The sequence below is a fragment of the Leptonotus elevatus genome, chromosome 1 (assembly GCF_054856555.1).
Source record: "Leptonotus elevatus isolate MCC_2025b chromosome 1, RoL_Lele_1.0, whole genome shotgun sequence".
NCBI classification, from domain to species: domain Eukaryota; kingdom Metazoa; phylum Chordata; class Actinopteri; order Syngnathiformes; family Syngnathidae; genus Leptonotus; species Leptonotus elevatus.
Window position 1 is genome coordinate 85,843 of NC_141239.1, and position 15,914 is coordinate 101,756.

Consider the following 15,914-nt stretch of genomic DNA (forward strand, 5'->3'; position numbering starts at 1 on the left):
TGGGTTCCACAAAACAAAAGACAGTCAAACGACATCATCAGAGGCGGGCCATCAATCAATTGTGTCGGTCCGTCATTCTTTCAAACACGAATTCAACCCGTCATCAAATTACAGCCGCTATTTGGAGACTGACGGTAAATTTCACAGGTCATCATTATCATGATTATTGTGACGAACACTTGAGTGGTGATATTTTTGTGTGCGTGACACAAGCAGCTCGAATGAAGCATAAAAATAACGTTTTTATTATATTTCTCAAAAATGGAAATTCTGCAACTTTTCTCGGGTTAGAGTTTTCTCATTTTTGGACCCTTTCTAATTGTTCAAACTTTAAAACTCCAATTTCCATTTCATTCATTTTTAATCTGACCAGGAAAGGATTTACATCACTGCATATTTTACCTTTGGCACAGTCACGCTGTCATTTCTTCTGGTGGCTAATATTTCGAACCCGGAAGTAAGACGCCCGGTTCAGTGAAACCCCGCCACTCCCGTGGGGCTGCTTCGTCGTCCGAACAGGTGACGGTGTACACCGCCCACAAAACAGGAAACCGGAAGACCTTCACCAGAGCCCAGGCCGCTTACATGAAAGAAAAAAAAAGGGGGGGGGGGAGCAGTTATCATGAAAACCCTATCAAACATATTTAGCACTGGCAAAACTTTCATTTCATCCAAGACAAGACAAGGATATTAAAATCAGCAGTTTCTAAATGAGGATTTGATGTAACAAGAGAAGAAAAAGTCATTTCCCTTTCAATCAAATGGTGACTTGTCGCACCTTTGGCACTGGCAGCAATAAGTCCAACCGAACATTTGCTTAAATTGGTGATGAGCGCTTTGAAGGACTTTTGCAGGATGGTTTCAATCACGCCAGCATCTGAAATGCCGACTTTGCCTTTGAGTTTCATTTTCTTCTTGTGGAACCGTTTTCGTGCGTTTGTCAACGACGGTCAATTCATTTTTCCGTCAATCGCGGCAAGTTGTCCTGGTCCTGAGGAAGATTCGACTTCGACAGAAGATGAGGATGCTCCAGTTTGGGTTGATAGGATATGACCAATTTTTCTCATCATACTCAACATCTTACTTAACCTTCCTCTTGTTTTAAAGAAGCTGCGCTCCCCAAAATGTTGGGTTTGATGGACTGCTGATATTTCATCCGTTACATTACTGCCATGATGATCATGTAGCGTATATTTATTTATTTATTTATGTTAGGCAGGGTACGAGTGGGCCGCAGACCGGTACCGGTCTGACCAAGTTGTCGGACCACTGCAGTAGGGGGGCAGGGCAGGTCCCGGACTGGGACTCATTTTCAGCCCTGGAGTTTCAGAGCTTCACGTTTTAAAGAACATTCACAATTTGACAGTTTGTGTATAATAGAGGAGCATTCCCTCCAACAATATTTATATCGCATGTGATCAAAAAGGGGGATCGTATGCCGAGAAGCGTTTCTTGGGAGTGGTAAGATGGCGGCCTCGCGGCATCAAAGTCACGCCATTTCCTGTGCAAACGTAAAAGGTCAAGCTCATTAAATACAGTATATTTCAAATGTTCTACTTTTAGGAAGATTTGCATGACCAAATATACATTGCATTGCATTGCATTGCATTGGACATATATATATTTTTTTCAATCTTAAATCGTTTTTTTGTTTAAAAAAAATATATTTTGTTTTAATTCAACAAACAACCTACATCAATCCAAGTTGAAAGAGTTGAAAGTACAAGCTGTGGTTTGACACAAATAGATGAACGACAGTACCATACTTAATTACAATATTGTTTTTGTTATTTGTGGACCAAATTTTTTTTTTATCTAATTTTTTTTATCTGCATCTGAAAAGAGGTTCACAAATGCAATTGTTATTGTGCGTATCTGACACATCTAAGACAGGGATAGGCAAGTTTGGTCCTCGAGAGCCTCAGTCCTGCATGTGTTCGGTGTCTCCTGCCTGCAACCCGGGTGTTTCAAATCAAATCAGCTGTGTTCGAGGAGGGAGACATCAAAAACATGCAGGACTGCTCTCGAGTTTGGCTTCTGTTTTTCCTTGCGTGTCTGCCTTAATCTTGTTAAGTGTGATCCCGCCCTTCCTCGTGTCAACCAATCCGTGCCCTCAGCCACTTGTGTCTTGCCGAAGGCGTGTCTTGTTGTGTCTTAGTGTGTATTTAGTCTCCTGTCTCTCTTCTGTCTGTGTGGATTCATTGTCGTTTTCCTCCCGTCATGCTGCCACTTTTTTTCCTTGTCCTCCCCACATTTTGTTTCACTTGCCGTTTGGAGTTTGCTTTTGTTGAGTATAATTCCATTTCTTTTTGTTTACATTACCTCTGCCTCCTTGCCCAGCTTCCCTGCGTTTGGGTCCTCCACCAAACTTGACCCCCCTGGCATCTAGGACCAAACTTACCTACCCCTGATCTAAGAATAAGGGAATACAAACAGGTTACACCACTAGGTGGCGTTGCCCACACCTTTTGAAAAGTATGCATCGTTAGGAGGCAATTTGAAAAGTTGCATATTTTAAATACAATATAGCTTAACTCTTTGACCGCCATAAACGTTATAAAACGTTTAGTAAAAACCTACGGAAGGGCGCCGAGGACGTTAAAAGACGTTCACTATGTTTTTGTTTTTGTTTTTTTGGAAACGGGTGGAGGAAAGCCTTGGGCAGCTGTGCTGAAAGTATCAAGCGGATCTAGTTAGTATAATGACTCGTTTTGGCCCCTAGATGGCAGCGATGACTCTCTTTGCACAAGGTTGGGTGGGCCGCCCACCGTGGGCGTCAGTAGAAGACGTGAGGCGGAGCTAGAGTGTTGATGTGTGATAGTGTGATGATACAACAATGGCGACCGGTTGCAAGCAGCTCACGCTTGAGCATTTTTTTCAAAGACGGAAAGCATCGATCAATACTAAAAAGCGCATTGATGTCGACGATGATGATGACTCCGAGCTTGACGCCAAAGTTGGAAGCCTTGACGCGACCGTTATGATCACGTAGTAAGCCTCACCGGCTAAGCGCGGCTAGCGCTGCTAACGCCGGAAAACGCGCACAATAACCAACCGGGTACTTCTACACAAGCGGACATTCGATCGGGCGATGGAGAGTTGTCGAAAAGCATCGACCAATGCACATTGATGATGATGATGATGATGGTGAATCCCGAGGTTGACGCCACAGTCGGACGCCACAGTTGGACGCGGCCTTTATTCTCACGTCATAAAGCCTCACCGGCTAGCGCTGCTAACGCCGGAGCTGCACAAGCGGACATTCGATCGGACGATGAAGAGTACCCCGAGTCCAATGCATATTCATCGGAGGAGCGGGTACAGTCTGATCACGGAGAAGACACTGGTTCTGGACTACGATGCCACCATGAATGGAGTGGATAAAATGGATCAGAACATCTCCTACCACCCGGTATAGCAACTGAAAGACACGAGGAAGCGAGACGTAACGAAACCGTAGCATGATCCTGATATTAGACTTGATGGCAACACACACTGCAGTATATACTTGCTATTCCCCGGAAAAAAACGGCCGGCAAGAAAGTGGAGCACGCGAAGAGGCAATCTTGTGCAAATGCTGTTGCGTCTCCTTGCACGCAGGAGAGTGTTACAAAAAGAAAAACTGTCGTTGAAACATCCACATATTTGTAAATAGCACCACAGTTGCACACATTTGTAAATAGTTTGCCAAATTGTTGTCAAATTGTTACACTGTTGAATGTAAATAAACGTATTTTGCTATCAAAAAACACTTTTTCATTCTTGGTGGTAGTGTTTTATAGAAGTAAAGCACTATTTAGGTGTTTGTGGCATCATTCATGGACAAAAAGAAGTGTCAAATTCACTAGAGTGCATGAAATAATATCGTTTCACTAAAAGCTTGATTTCTCCGTATTTTGGTCCAAAACAACCGCATTTGGGTCAAACTAACCATTTTCTATTATTGATTACTAAAGAACGGAATAAGGTAGAAACAAACTTTTCTGATGAAAGATGAAAGTTCAATCTTTCATTTGGTAGTACGTGTGTTTCCATAGTCCAAACAGAACATTTTCTGTGGACCTTGAAAGATCAGTCAAAATGCTTAAATCGGCTGGCACTGACGGCATCGCTTTTCTCAAAACGTCTGGCAGTCAAAGAGTTAATATAATTGCATCTCTCAGCCCTTAACTGACATTGGAGAGTTGAAAATAAAATTAAAAATCCCCTTTTTCTCTCTTCTCCTCCTTCTCTTCTTCCCCCTTTCTTTCCATTCCCCCAACACAGACGATTGTTCCCGAGCTTAGTTACAGTTGATTGACAATAAGACATCAACATAAGATTACGTGGATGCTCTTTACTTACAGGCTGATTTCAAAATGAATGTGTGGGCTGCTGCCTGCGATTCGTGGCCCACCAGGAATTGTCCCGTCCGTCCAGATGGCCCAGTCCGGGCCCGGTAGGGGGCGTGGGCCCCAGTCGAGCTTTCTGGCTAGCAACGCCCCTGGCACTAGCTACAAGCACTAGCATATTTACTGCAACAACATTGTTGACTCCTCACTTCTTTTGAACTGCCAAGAAAGGAAAACGACAGTTCCGTATGTAACTACGGTTCTATGAGTCCAGAACGACCACCAGGTGGCGGTGCTGAAGCAGCACGGAAATCCCCCACACGCATTCGTCATTCGAGAAAGAATTCATAAAAGGACATGTCCATTGTTCCGGCTGACATGTTCCTCATGAAAGCAACCAGAACCCAGTCTCTCAGAACCTTCTCGCGCAAATCAACACGAGGGCTCTGAGTGACAAGCAATGCTGGCGGTTGTTCGGGACTCATAGAACCGCAGTTACAGACGTAACTGAAAACAGCACGGATCGCCAAATATCACAGACCCTGGAAAATGTACCTCACAGAGGGGCCACTGCGGGACCGTGGGACCGCGAACCACATCCAGTGGATGAGGACAGGTGACATCCAAACTGTAGAATCTGGAGAACTTGCAAGGCGACGACCAGGAAGCAGCCGCACAGACGTCCTCCAAGGACAGTCCTTTCAGAACGGCCCATGACGTAGACACACTCCAGGTGGAGGGGGACCATCAGAGACCCGGTACCTTAGTCGCGCCGTTGCAAGACACTAAATGCTGGCTGGATGTACGGAAACGTTGTCGTAGCATCCGAGTAAAAGTGGAGCGCCCTCACAGGACAACAAAGACCGAGAGCGTCTTCCCCATCCGTCGACGCCGGAGTAAAACCAGCGAGACGAATAGGGTGGCTGGCTTGCGAGCCAGACAAAACTTTGGGAACAAAAGCAGCGTTTGGCCACAATGTGACCCCTGCCCCGTCGGGGTGCTAACAAAGGCACTCGGGGCTAACAGATAGGGCGTGGAGCCCCCCCACCCGCTTAGCGGATGCTATCGCAAGTAGAAACTAGTATTGTTCCGATACCGTTTTTTTGGCCCCCGATACCGATTTCAATACCCAGCTTTGCAGTATCGGCCGATACCGATACCCAAGTTTTTTTTTCTCACATGAAAAAGCTGTCCTGCCATTGGTTCGGAGCATGCAAGGGCCAATAAGATATCTTGGCTCGGCATGCAGTGAACATGGCACACATCAGTGAATGTTGTCGTGCATGAGCCCTATATTAGCGTCAGAATTAAGGGTATCGGCATGTTACTTGTAAGTACGCACCGATACTGATACCACTGTTTTAATGCAGTATCGGGGCCTCTGTCGATACCAGTATCGGTATCGGAGCAACACTAGTAGAAAAGCCATCTTACGAGACAACCAGTGAAATTTCACTTCGGTCAACGGCTCAAAAGGGTCACGCACAATCCGTCGAGCACCAATCGAAGGTCCCAGGCGGTGACTCGAGGCGGGTTCCTAGAACGAAGGCGAAGGGCGCCCCTGAGGAAGGAGGCCACTAGGCTATGGCAACCCACAGACTTGCCATCCACTGCAATATGGCGGGCCAAATTGGCCGCCACGTAAACCTTGATTGTAGAAGTGGAACGCCCCTTATCGAAAACAGATTGGAGGAATTCTAAAACACGAGGAATAGGGCTCGTTACGGGATCGATCCCGTAGCTTGCACACCACTACGCAAACAACTTCCACCTGTTAGCATACAGCAAACGAGTGGACGGAGCCCTGGCATTAAGGATTGTATGCTTAACAGAAGACGAGCGCTCCGTCAGCAATGGGTCTCGACCCTCAGTGGCCAGACACACAGATGGAGCCGACGGGGATTGGGGTTCTAAATCCGATCCCGCTGTTGGGACAGCAGATCCAACCGACTGGGTAGGAGCCACGGTTCGGAGGAGCAGAGACTGCGGAGGAGAGGGAACCAATTCTGGGCTGGCCAAAAAGGGGCCACCAGCAACAATGTGTGACCCTCCAGAAGGACCCTCTGAAGTGTCAGACGAATGGCCCCTGGGCCAGGGGTGTGCCAGAAGCATCCTGGCCTAGCGGGCTGCTCCGTTTCCTCAGGGAAAACCAGAGGGGACTGTGAGTGGACTCCTCGGAGGCAAAAAGATCTACCGTCGCTTTGCCGAAGCGACTCCCAATGGCGTTCACCACCTCCAGGTGGAGACGCCAATCCCCCTGGGGCGGACGACGGCGGGAGAGGGAATCCGATGACTGGTTGACAATGCCCGGGAGAAATATGGCCTGCAGGCTGGCAAGGCGGGGGGCGGTCCGTCTGAGAAGCCGCCGTGAGGCCCGTAGCAACTGGGCGGAGCTCGTCCCGCCCTGATGATTGATGTGATACACAGTGGAGGTGTTGTCCGATCGTACCAGGACATGGCGCCCTGCCACAAAGAGCAGAAAATGAATCGGGGCCAGATGCGCAGCGTCAGCACATTGATGTGCAGTGACCTGTCCCCTGCAGACCACCGGCCTTGAGCAGTCCTGTGTTGCCAAACTGCCCACCATCCGCTCAGGCTGACATCGGCGGTGACAACTTCGTGACGTGCAGGCACCACACCCGGCAGGACTCCCGCTGATAGAACAGAGCGGCGACCCCGAGGTGCGAGAGCACCCATGAACCGACTGGACACTCGGAGACGCTTCCGACGGTCCAGCAGCGGGTCGCCCCGGAAACTGAGCAACCACTGTTGCAATGGCCGCAGCGACAGCAGGCCTAGCGGCACAAGCGCCGTCAGGGACGTTAACTTGCCAAGCAGACGCAGAAAAGGGACATAAGGCAGCGTCCCATTGGCACGGAAGAGAGAGACGAGGCGTAGCACATCGTCGACCCTCTGTGGGGATGGCCGCGCAGTCATGGAGGTGGTGTTCAACGACATTCCGATGAACAGAGTCTGCTGAGAGGGAACGAGAGAGGACTTCTCCAGGTTGACCTTGAGACCAAGTCCTGATGTAGAAGCGTAGACGTGTCTTGGAGTGCCTGATCGCTGGACGGTGCGCGTATCATCCAGTGGTCCAAGTAGGGGAATACCTTCACGCCACTCGACTGCAGGGGTGCAAGGGCCGCCTTCACTACACGTGTGAACACAGCCCGAATGGGACGACTCTGAATTGCCAGTGGGGACCCCTGGAGGCAAAGCGGAAACACTTCCGCAATAGCAATAGGGACGTGGAAGTAAGCGTCCTTCAGATCGATTGACGTGAACCATTCGGCCGATCGTCCGACACACGGCCGGCGTAGTCAGCATGCGGAAGGGAAACACCCTGAGGTAACGGTTGAGACCTCCCAGATCCAGGATAGGGCGTAATCCACCTGTCATTTTTGGAATGAGGAATGAGTAGAGTCATCCGTGAGTCATCACCTTAACGTGGTGGAGGGGTTTGCGTGTCCCAATGAGCCTAGGAGCTATGTTGTCTGGGGCTTCATGCCCCTGGTAGGGTCACCCATGGCAAACAGGTCCGAGGTGAGGGACCAGACAAAGCATGGCTCAAAAGACCCCGATGATGAACACAAACTTTGGATCTTCGTTTCCCTTGCCCGGACGCGGGTCACCAGGGCCCCCCTCTGGAGCTAGGCCTGGTGGTGGGGCTCGAAGGCGAGCGTCTGGTGGCCGGGCCTAGACCCATGGGGCCCTGGCCGGGCACAGCCCGAAAAGGCAACGTGGGTCCCCTTTCCCATGGGCTCACCACCGGTGGAAGGGGCCAAAGGGGTCGGGTGCGCAGTGAGTTGGGTGGCAGCCAAAGGCCCCGGCTACTGAAACTAGCTCTGGGGACATGGAACCAGTTGAGGTGGCTCGGGCATCTGGTTCGGATGCTTCCTGGACGCCTCCCTGGGGAGGTGTTCCGGGCATGTCCCACCGGCGGGAGGCCCCTGGGGACGACCCAGGACACGCTGGAGAGACTACGTCTCTCGGCTGGCCTGGGAACGCCTTGGGATCCCGTCGGAGGAGCTGGCTAAAGTGGCTGGGGAGAGGGAAGTCTGGGCTTCCCTGCTAAAGCTGCTGCCCCCGCGACCCGACCCCGGATAAGCAGTAGAAGATGGATGGACGGATGGATGGGGAGCAGATGAGCCAAGGGAGCCACTGCTTTGATAGCGGACTTGGTGAGGCGGGTCGCTAGCTCCTGATCTAGAGCTAGTGTCTTTTCCGGGTCGCTGATGACCGTCTCCCAAACCCGGTTGGAGAGAGGGGGCCGGTGTCGGAACTGAATCCTGTACCCAAGTTGACAGCAACCATGGGTCCGAAGCGAGGGCAGCCCAGGAGTTGAGCTGACGACAGGAAAAGTAACCGACTGCCGGCGCCTTGGGTTCTAGCCTCGGCCCTCCTGGATTTAGTTGGGGGGGAAAAATACCTCCCTCCTTTTTTTTTTGCCTGCCTCAAAGTGTTCCACCTTTGAGCTGTTCAATTTCAAACAAACGGTTTCCCAAAGGCGTCTTTCACCTTGCAAGAGTCATCAGTCCCGTTGAACCAGGGAACGAAGTTGCGGAGCACTTGGAACATGCTTTTGATGGATGACATGGTGGCCAGCGGTCTGGGCTGCTGCCTCGCAGCAACAAGTGCCCAGGTTTGATTCCGGTTTGAAGCGCTGGGAAAATAGATCGGCCGATGCCAACTTCCTGTCACGCCCACCAGGACTTTCCTTCCGAATGGCGAACTCGCAGTCCCACATGACGATGTGATGTAACACTTCAATCCCACCAGCAGAGGCTGTGTGTGCGCACGTGCGCGTGTGTGCGCGTGTGTGCGTACGCGCTCCATCTGCTCTGCGATTGTAACAAGTTTTCTTTCAAAAAATTTCTCATACCAAGCAAGTCTCTCCTCCACGTGAGGCGATGATGATGATGATGATGATGATGATGATGATGATGACGCGGTGACTCATGACTGCGTGTGTGCGCGTGTGCGTGTGTGTGGCATGAATGAATCAGGGCCACATGGTGGTCCTCCTCCTCTGTCGTGACATCCATTGAGGAGAAAGTGTGTGTGTGACTCACAGGCAGGGAAATTCCGGCGGCGGAGGGCGGGATGAGAGGGAGCGGCAAGTATAATTAGTGTATGCGAGGAGCGCAGCTCACAAGATCGGCGCCGACGTGCTCGCCATCGAGAGCTTGATGGAAACGGACGGGCCGACTTAGGACCTGTTGCATTGTGGGAGATGGCCGTGAATCGCACTCGTCTGCCGGCGGCACTTTTGGCTCTGACGGCGGTGGCGGTCCACTTGTGCCCGGCGGCCTCGCTGGGACCCGCCGTCCGCCAGGGGGAGGAGCCCCCCGCCTGTGCCTCCTGCGCCGCGGCGGGCCAGCTGAGGAGCAACTCCAGCGAGATGGTGGACGCGGTCAAGCGGCACATCCTCAACATGCTCCACCTCAACGCGCCGCCCAACCTGACGCAAACGCTTCCTCGCGCCGCGCTCCTCAACGCCATCAAGAAAGTGCACGTGGGCCGCGTGGCCGCCGACGGCAGCGTGGAGGTCCAAGCGGACGGGACCGCCGCCGCCGCCGCCGAGGTCATCGCCTTTGCCGAGCCGGGTGAGTGAGACAGCGACGCGGTCGAGTGCCGAGCGCTCCGATCCGGCGGGTCCACAAAGTCAAACCCGCCCCAATTTGTCTTGAGCCGCAGGTGGTCGTCCTCCAGCGAGCACCTGCGGCTAACAAGTCCAAATTGGGGCAGACTTTTGACTTTGTGGATTTGATGCCTTCTGACATGTCCGTTTGTGTGACGCGTGATTGCGAGTCGGCCGGTCGGCGGCTGGAAACGCCTCAACTCCAACTCCAAAATTCGAACCTGGTGTACAAACTTGCTGAAATATTGAGACGACTTTTTGTCTTGAGTGCAGCGTAAGACGTTTGCTGCCATTTTCTCTCCATTGACTTTGACATTTTTCTTGAGCCGGCGAAGCCAACATCTCATTTCATGCGCCGCTGCCGCCCGACGCTGCCGACTTTGACGCGGTCCGCCTCCGGCAGCCCCGCCGGCACAATCTGCTGCCGTTTGTGTGTCACACAAACACATCAGTGTAATGAGCGTTGAGTGGCGAGCTATTAATAGCCGCGCTGGTAAAAGGACTCGCTAACGAGGGGGCGACTTGAAGGGAAGAATGATTTCATTCAGACTCACTAATGAGTCGGCACAGGAGACCGTGTGGGGGGGGGGGGGGATATGTGGGGCATCGGGGGGGGTTCTCAGCGTGTCTGCAAAGTGAGGCTAAAAAACGGACGTGTTTTTGTGTGCCAGGAGATGCCGGGAATGACCTGACCTTCGACCTCTCCAAGGAAAGCGGCAAGGCGGCGCTGGTGGAGCGAGCCGACCTGTGGATTTTCCTCAAGCTGCCGCGAGGGAATCGGGCCAAGGGCAAGGTGACGCTGCAGCTCCACCAGGCCGGGCAGGACGCGGCCGTCTCGGAGAAGTCGGCGGACGCTCGGCGCAGCGGCTGGCACGCGCTGGCCGTCCCGCGCTGCGTCCAGTCCTCGCTGGACCGAGACGACGGGCCGCTCCGCCTCCGGCTGTCCTGTCCGCTGTGCGCCGGCGCCGCGCCCGTCCTGCCTTCCGCCGACGGCGACCAATCCCACCGGCCCTTCCTGATGGTGGCGCTGCGCGGCGGAGAGGACGCGGCTCGCCGGCGGACCGCGCGCAGCTTGGAGTGCGACGGCAAAACCCGCACGTGCTGCAAGCGGCAGTTTTACGTCAGCTTTAAGGACATCGGCTGGAGCGACTGGATTATCGCGCCTTCCGGTTACCATGCCAACTACTGCCAGGGAGACTGTCCCGAGCACGCGGCGAGCGTGGGCGGCTCCTTCCACGCCGCCGTCATCAACCAGTACCGCATGAGGGGCTCAGGAACCTTGCGCGGCGTCAAGTCCTGCTGCGTGCCCACGCGGCTGCGCGCCATGTCCATGTTGTACTTTGACGACGAGCAGATGATCGTCAAGAAAGACATCCGCGACATGATCGTCGAGCAATGCGGCTGCTGGTGAACATGAAAATCACACGTCGTCTTTTCCACATTGGAAAGAAAGCAGCCGGCCGGCACATCGCGCCGATGACGTCGTTCGGGCACTTTTTAGTCTCGGCGGCGACTCGAGTTGCGTGAAAGAAGCGCAACGTTGGCTCGTCGTGGAATTTCAAAAGACTTCAAGCGCTTGGATCGGGCGACGTCCAAACTTTTGCCGCAAAACGGAAGGGCCACTTTCAACTCGAAGTTCGTCAAATCAGCCCAGCGAGCAATTTTGCTTTTGGACTTCTTTTGAAGAACTTCAAGTGAAAAGCCTCGTTAACGTCGCTGCGGCAAAACGTTGGACTTTTCGGGCCTGCACTGAAAAGCGGACAAATTCACAATCCGGCAAACTCGTTTGGCGGCCGAGAGCGCATGACCTCGTTTCTACCACTAGAGGCAGCATCGGCTGCAGCGCTCTTCTCCCTTTGAAGTCGGGAGAGCGGACGTGTCCTTTTGTTTGCTTTTGACCGATTCCGGTTCTCTTCGCCGGCGAAATGCATGAGAATATAAACCAGACGGGAACGCGGGCCTCGTGGCGTGTCCTGGAATTGTATTGGAGCGTTTATGCTCGTTCGCCATTGGCGGGTTATGAAATCAACGCCGCCCTTAACGAAAGAAATATTAAATGTCAAGAAATATGTTTGCGGACACGAGCCTGGCTTTCACGGCGACGTGCATTCCGATGAGAACGAGTCCAAACGGACAAACGGAATGAAAAACTCCTCAAAGTCTGAATCGGGAATCAGCAGGTGGTCTGCCGCGTTCGTCAATCCCAACGAGCGCCATTCGGAATGGCGAGGCTGCGTCCGGCATGCGCGTGCTCCGTCTTGACGTAAAGGCGTCACGATGCCGCCATTTCCAGCCACCAAAATGGCGGCGTCTCACCAGCGCGCTTGTCTGCGAGGGCAGAACTTGTTTTGAAGTACTTGACACTTGTTTTGATCAATAAAAGTGTTAACGCATCACAACTGCGCTAAATGACCAATGAACTCCATCTTGGTTGAATCAGGCGGTCGATGTCCGTGCGTCCTGCCGCGGACCCGATCCGATGGAAAGGGGAGGAGCATATAAAGGGCCAATCGGAATCCCGTCACGTGTTAACAGATCTTCGTTCGGAATGATTTCAATCGGAGCGACTCCAAAGTCTCGACGGAACGAGAATGTTGGAAATGTTGACGGCCTTTGAAACCGGCTTCGGAGACGACCAATCATTACCGATCAATCCCTGCAGGTTATTCCAACTCACAGCACGAAATATACCCGCAGATGCCACGCCATGTTTTGTTAAATATTGAAGGTCAATAATAATAAACTTTCAAACTTAGGTTTGTGTGAAGGCCGCAGGCGTAAACTCTGAACTGTTTTGGGAATTGATGTTTCCATCTGCTATTTTGTAATATTTGTGAATTTCCAGGAGAATTTGCATGCGAACAAGCTCAAAGGCATAACAATGTGTTTCTTGGTCGTCGCGGCGTCTGTTGGCACCTTTTTGCTGGTTCTGAACTCGCCTCGCAGGCTGCGTCCATTTTCAGTATTTGTCAGCGAAAAACGGACGGCGGGACTCAAAAGGCCCGGGCTGCAGTTTGGACACCCCTGCAGCCGAGTGACAGGAAGTGGGCGTGTCCCCCCGACTGACAGGAAGCGGGCCGCCGGCCGGTGAGATCAACGTTTCCAAAGTGAAGAACCAGGCCGTCCAAAATTGGTCACCGTGGCAACGATGTGTTTGTTCACTGACCTACAAACTCCCGGCCGAGCGGAGAATTTGATTTCAGAAAGACAAAGAGGGCAACGCGATGCATTGTGGGTAGCGGAGCATGTGTCAATAATAGCAATCAAATATTCTTAGGCTGGCCTAATTGTTGACGTGCGTGCGCGTGCGCGTGCGCGTGCCTGCGGTATTGCGCAATCAACGCCGTGACGACCGATCGTATCGCATCGTCTTCAATCGTGGGACGCTTTTGTCTCAACTGGGAACGTCGCGCTCCAAGAAACCTCAAGGTCATTGAGGTCAAACACGGCCTCAGGCAAGAAATGTCCTTTTTGTGTGTTTGTTTATGTTGCAGACGAGGGACAAGTGGCGTGTCCCGCGCCGCTGTGACGTCATCACGTTGGAGTCTTTACTAAGGTTCGACTGACGACTTCTCATTTGTGGCTGAACGGGGTCAAATAAACCACGCTTTTGTAGAAAGTCTGACAAAGTCCGATATCTTGTCCTGAAAAGCCCGATTGGAAGCTCACTGTGCCATTTTGACTCGCCGTCCCCACAAGATCCGATCGTTGGAAAGCCCGTTCAGGTCTGCTTGACTCACCGTCAGCGGAGGTGCGGAAGCAAATCCTACACGACTCGATCAGAACTCGCCGATTCTGATCGTGCACGCTTGACATCGTGCAGAAGCGGGGACGAGCCGCGGTCAGGAAAGGCAAAGAGGAACGACTCGCCGCTGCCTCCTGGTGGTCTTTCCTGCCTCCTGCGCCTCAACACTCGCCAAAAACAACATATGACGCCACGGCAGGCGAAGATGTGAGGATCGAAACTCTGCTGCCGTCTTTTAACCAATTGTATTGTTTGAATGTCCAAATCTCCAACATGTGGAAAACACGGGCGGGCACTTTTGCAAGACGTGCAGCTTGCGACTTCCGCGGCAAGACGCGACCTTCTTCCTCTTTGTTGCGCTTCTCGGCTCGATGGCAAGTTGATGTGGAGTTGCGCCGTATTCCAAAGATTGCGTTTGCACTCGTGATGGCCAAATGGAAAGTGCGTTGTGGGACGTACCGGATTGCAGTCGCGTTCCTAAATCTCAGAATCAGGACGTCACGTGACTTCAGCAAGTGCCTTTTCTCCAATTCCATCAAACGCGACCATTGCGCTCTCTTCAAATGTCTTGAATGTGAACTCAATCCAACCGAAGTATACTTGCTGTGTCAAATGTCAACATCCTCTTGCTTTGGTGGCAACGCACCCGTAAAATGGGCCCAGGTTCAATTCCCGCTACGGGCGTCATGTTTTTGCAGGTCATTCGTTTTCCTCTCTAATACTTTCTGTCAAAACTTGATGCCCTTTCGCAAAGCAAAACAAAAATGTCGTTTTGTATTCAATGTGCTGGAATTTCATCAAAGCATTTGCGTCAAGTTGAAAAGTATCAGCAACAAAAAGCTCATTTGTACTTCTCGACTTATTTTGACGGGGTGCGGCTTATTCCGTTTTTGTTTCCCATGACATGATTTCTCTCTCGTATGGCGTCCATTAAAATGATGGCCCGATTGGCACTTGTGTCGATTCGGCGATGACAGACAGCCAAAAGTTGGTTTCCTCAAAAAAGATCTGGCAACGCTGAGCTGCTGTTTGATTGTAATCTTTTACACTTGGCCACCAGATGTCGCTGTGGGGAGATGTTCCAAACGTTCCAAAAGATGGATTCTTTTTGCGAATCAATCGTTCCAAAGGATTTGATCGTTTCAATGTTCCATTTCTGCCCTCCCTGGTTTGCACGCTTTTGCACGCTTTTGCACGCTTGCACGGCCAACATCAAGTTTCCTCGTCACATTCACCCCACCAGGTGATCAATGCCAGACACAGGTGAGCCCACTTATTAATAAGCAAGGCCACTCCCACTGGTGACACCGCCAGTCATCGCGGTAGAAGAATGTGCGGACCTAGGGCGCGTGCACGTCACACGTGCACACAACCCAAAACAGGAAGAAACCACCAAAGGTCTTAAACGGCTCCTTCAGTACACGTTTGTTCCATTTTCATTCTACTGTCCATGCTTTAGGTTTTCTTTTCAATCCTAAAATAATAATAATAACAATAATAACTAGAGCTGCGGGCAGCTATTAAGGGACCTCGCAGCCCCCACTTTGGGGTACCGGCACGTTGGGGTACCGGCACGTTGGAAGCAGAATTTCGTTGAAAATGGCATAATAAACCTTTACATATGGATTATAATTTTTTTGCCAGGTGTGATGAGTGTGTTACGCTTTTTGGTCAATGATAAAACCCTCAAAAATCTGCATCCAATTTTATGTTTTGGCAATGAGTTTCCCCCATTGGCATTGTTTTAAAAGTACAAACATATATATATATATATATATATATATATATATACACGTCATAGTTAGTTTTACTCATAGCACAATATTGCTTTTATTGTCCATAGAAGGCATCATAAATAAATAAATAAATAAATAAAAGTACATATGTATGGATTGTTGTGATGTCACTGAACATTTTGAGTGGTGAAAAGTAAAAAGAAAAAAATTCATAAATGATTTGGTATCACACTTACAAAGCGTATCCAAATTTGGGACAAAATACCTTATCAAATACCTCGTCCACCCCCAAGGGCTAGGTGGCGCTATATTTACAACTGACTATGGCCATAGAGATGCCTTCAGGCGGTGATTATAAACATACAAGTGACGTTTGGGATTTTTGGGAGTTATTACGTATTTTGTCTTTCATAGCGAAGGAAATATGAAGCACAAAATATGATGCCCCGCCCCCGTCATAT

General features: G+C 51.1%; 1 protein-coding gene across 1 annotated transcript; it reads left to right on the forward strand.

Annotated features, from left to right (window-relative positions):
* The first annotated feature begins 9,382 nt into the window (after positions 1–9,382).
* On the forward strand, positions 9,383–15,517 carry LOC147180189 (inhibin beta A chain-like). Its single transcript, XM_086093860.1, has 2 exons — positions 9,383–9,937; positions 10,644–15,517. Exons 1-2 carry the CDS (start codon positions 9,565–9,567, stop codon positions 11,381–11,383), a joined length of 1,113 nt encoding a protein of 370 aa, XP_085949986.1. The 5' UTR covers positions 9,383–9,564; the 3' UTR covers positions 11,384–15,517.
* Positions 15,518–15,914: the final 397 nt, after the last annotated feature.

What these genes read in the sequence shown, in the direction of transcription:
- LOC147180189 (XM_086093860.1), top strand. Translation starts at nt 9,565, where the DNA reads ATGGCCGTGAATCGCACTCGTCTGCCGGCGGCACTTTTGGCTCTGACG. An exon ending in CATCGCCTTTGCCGAGCCGG is followed by an intron (nt 9,938 to 10,643) that starts GTGAGTGAGACA and finishes TTTGTGTGCCAG; the next exon opens with GAGATGCCGGGAATGACCTG.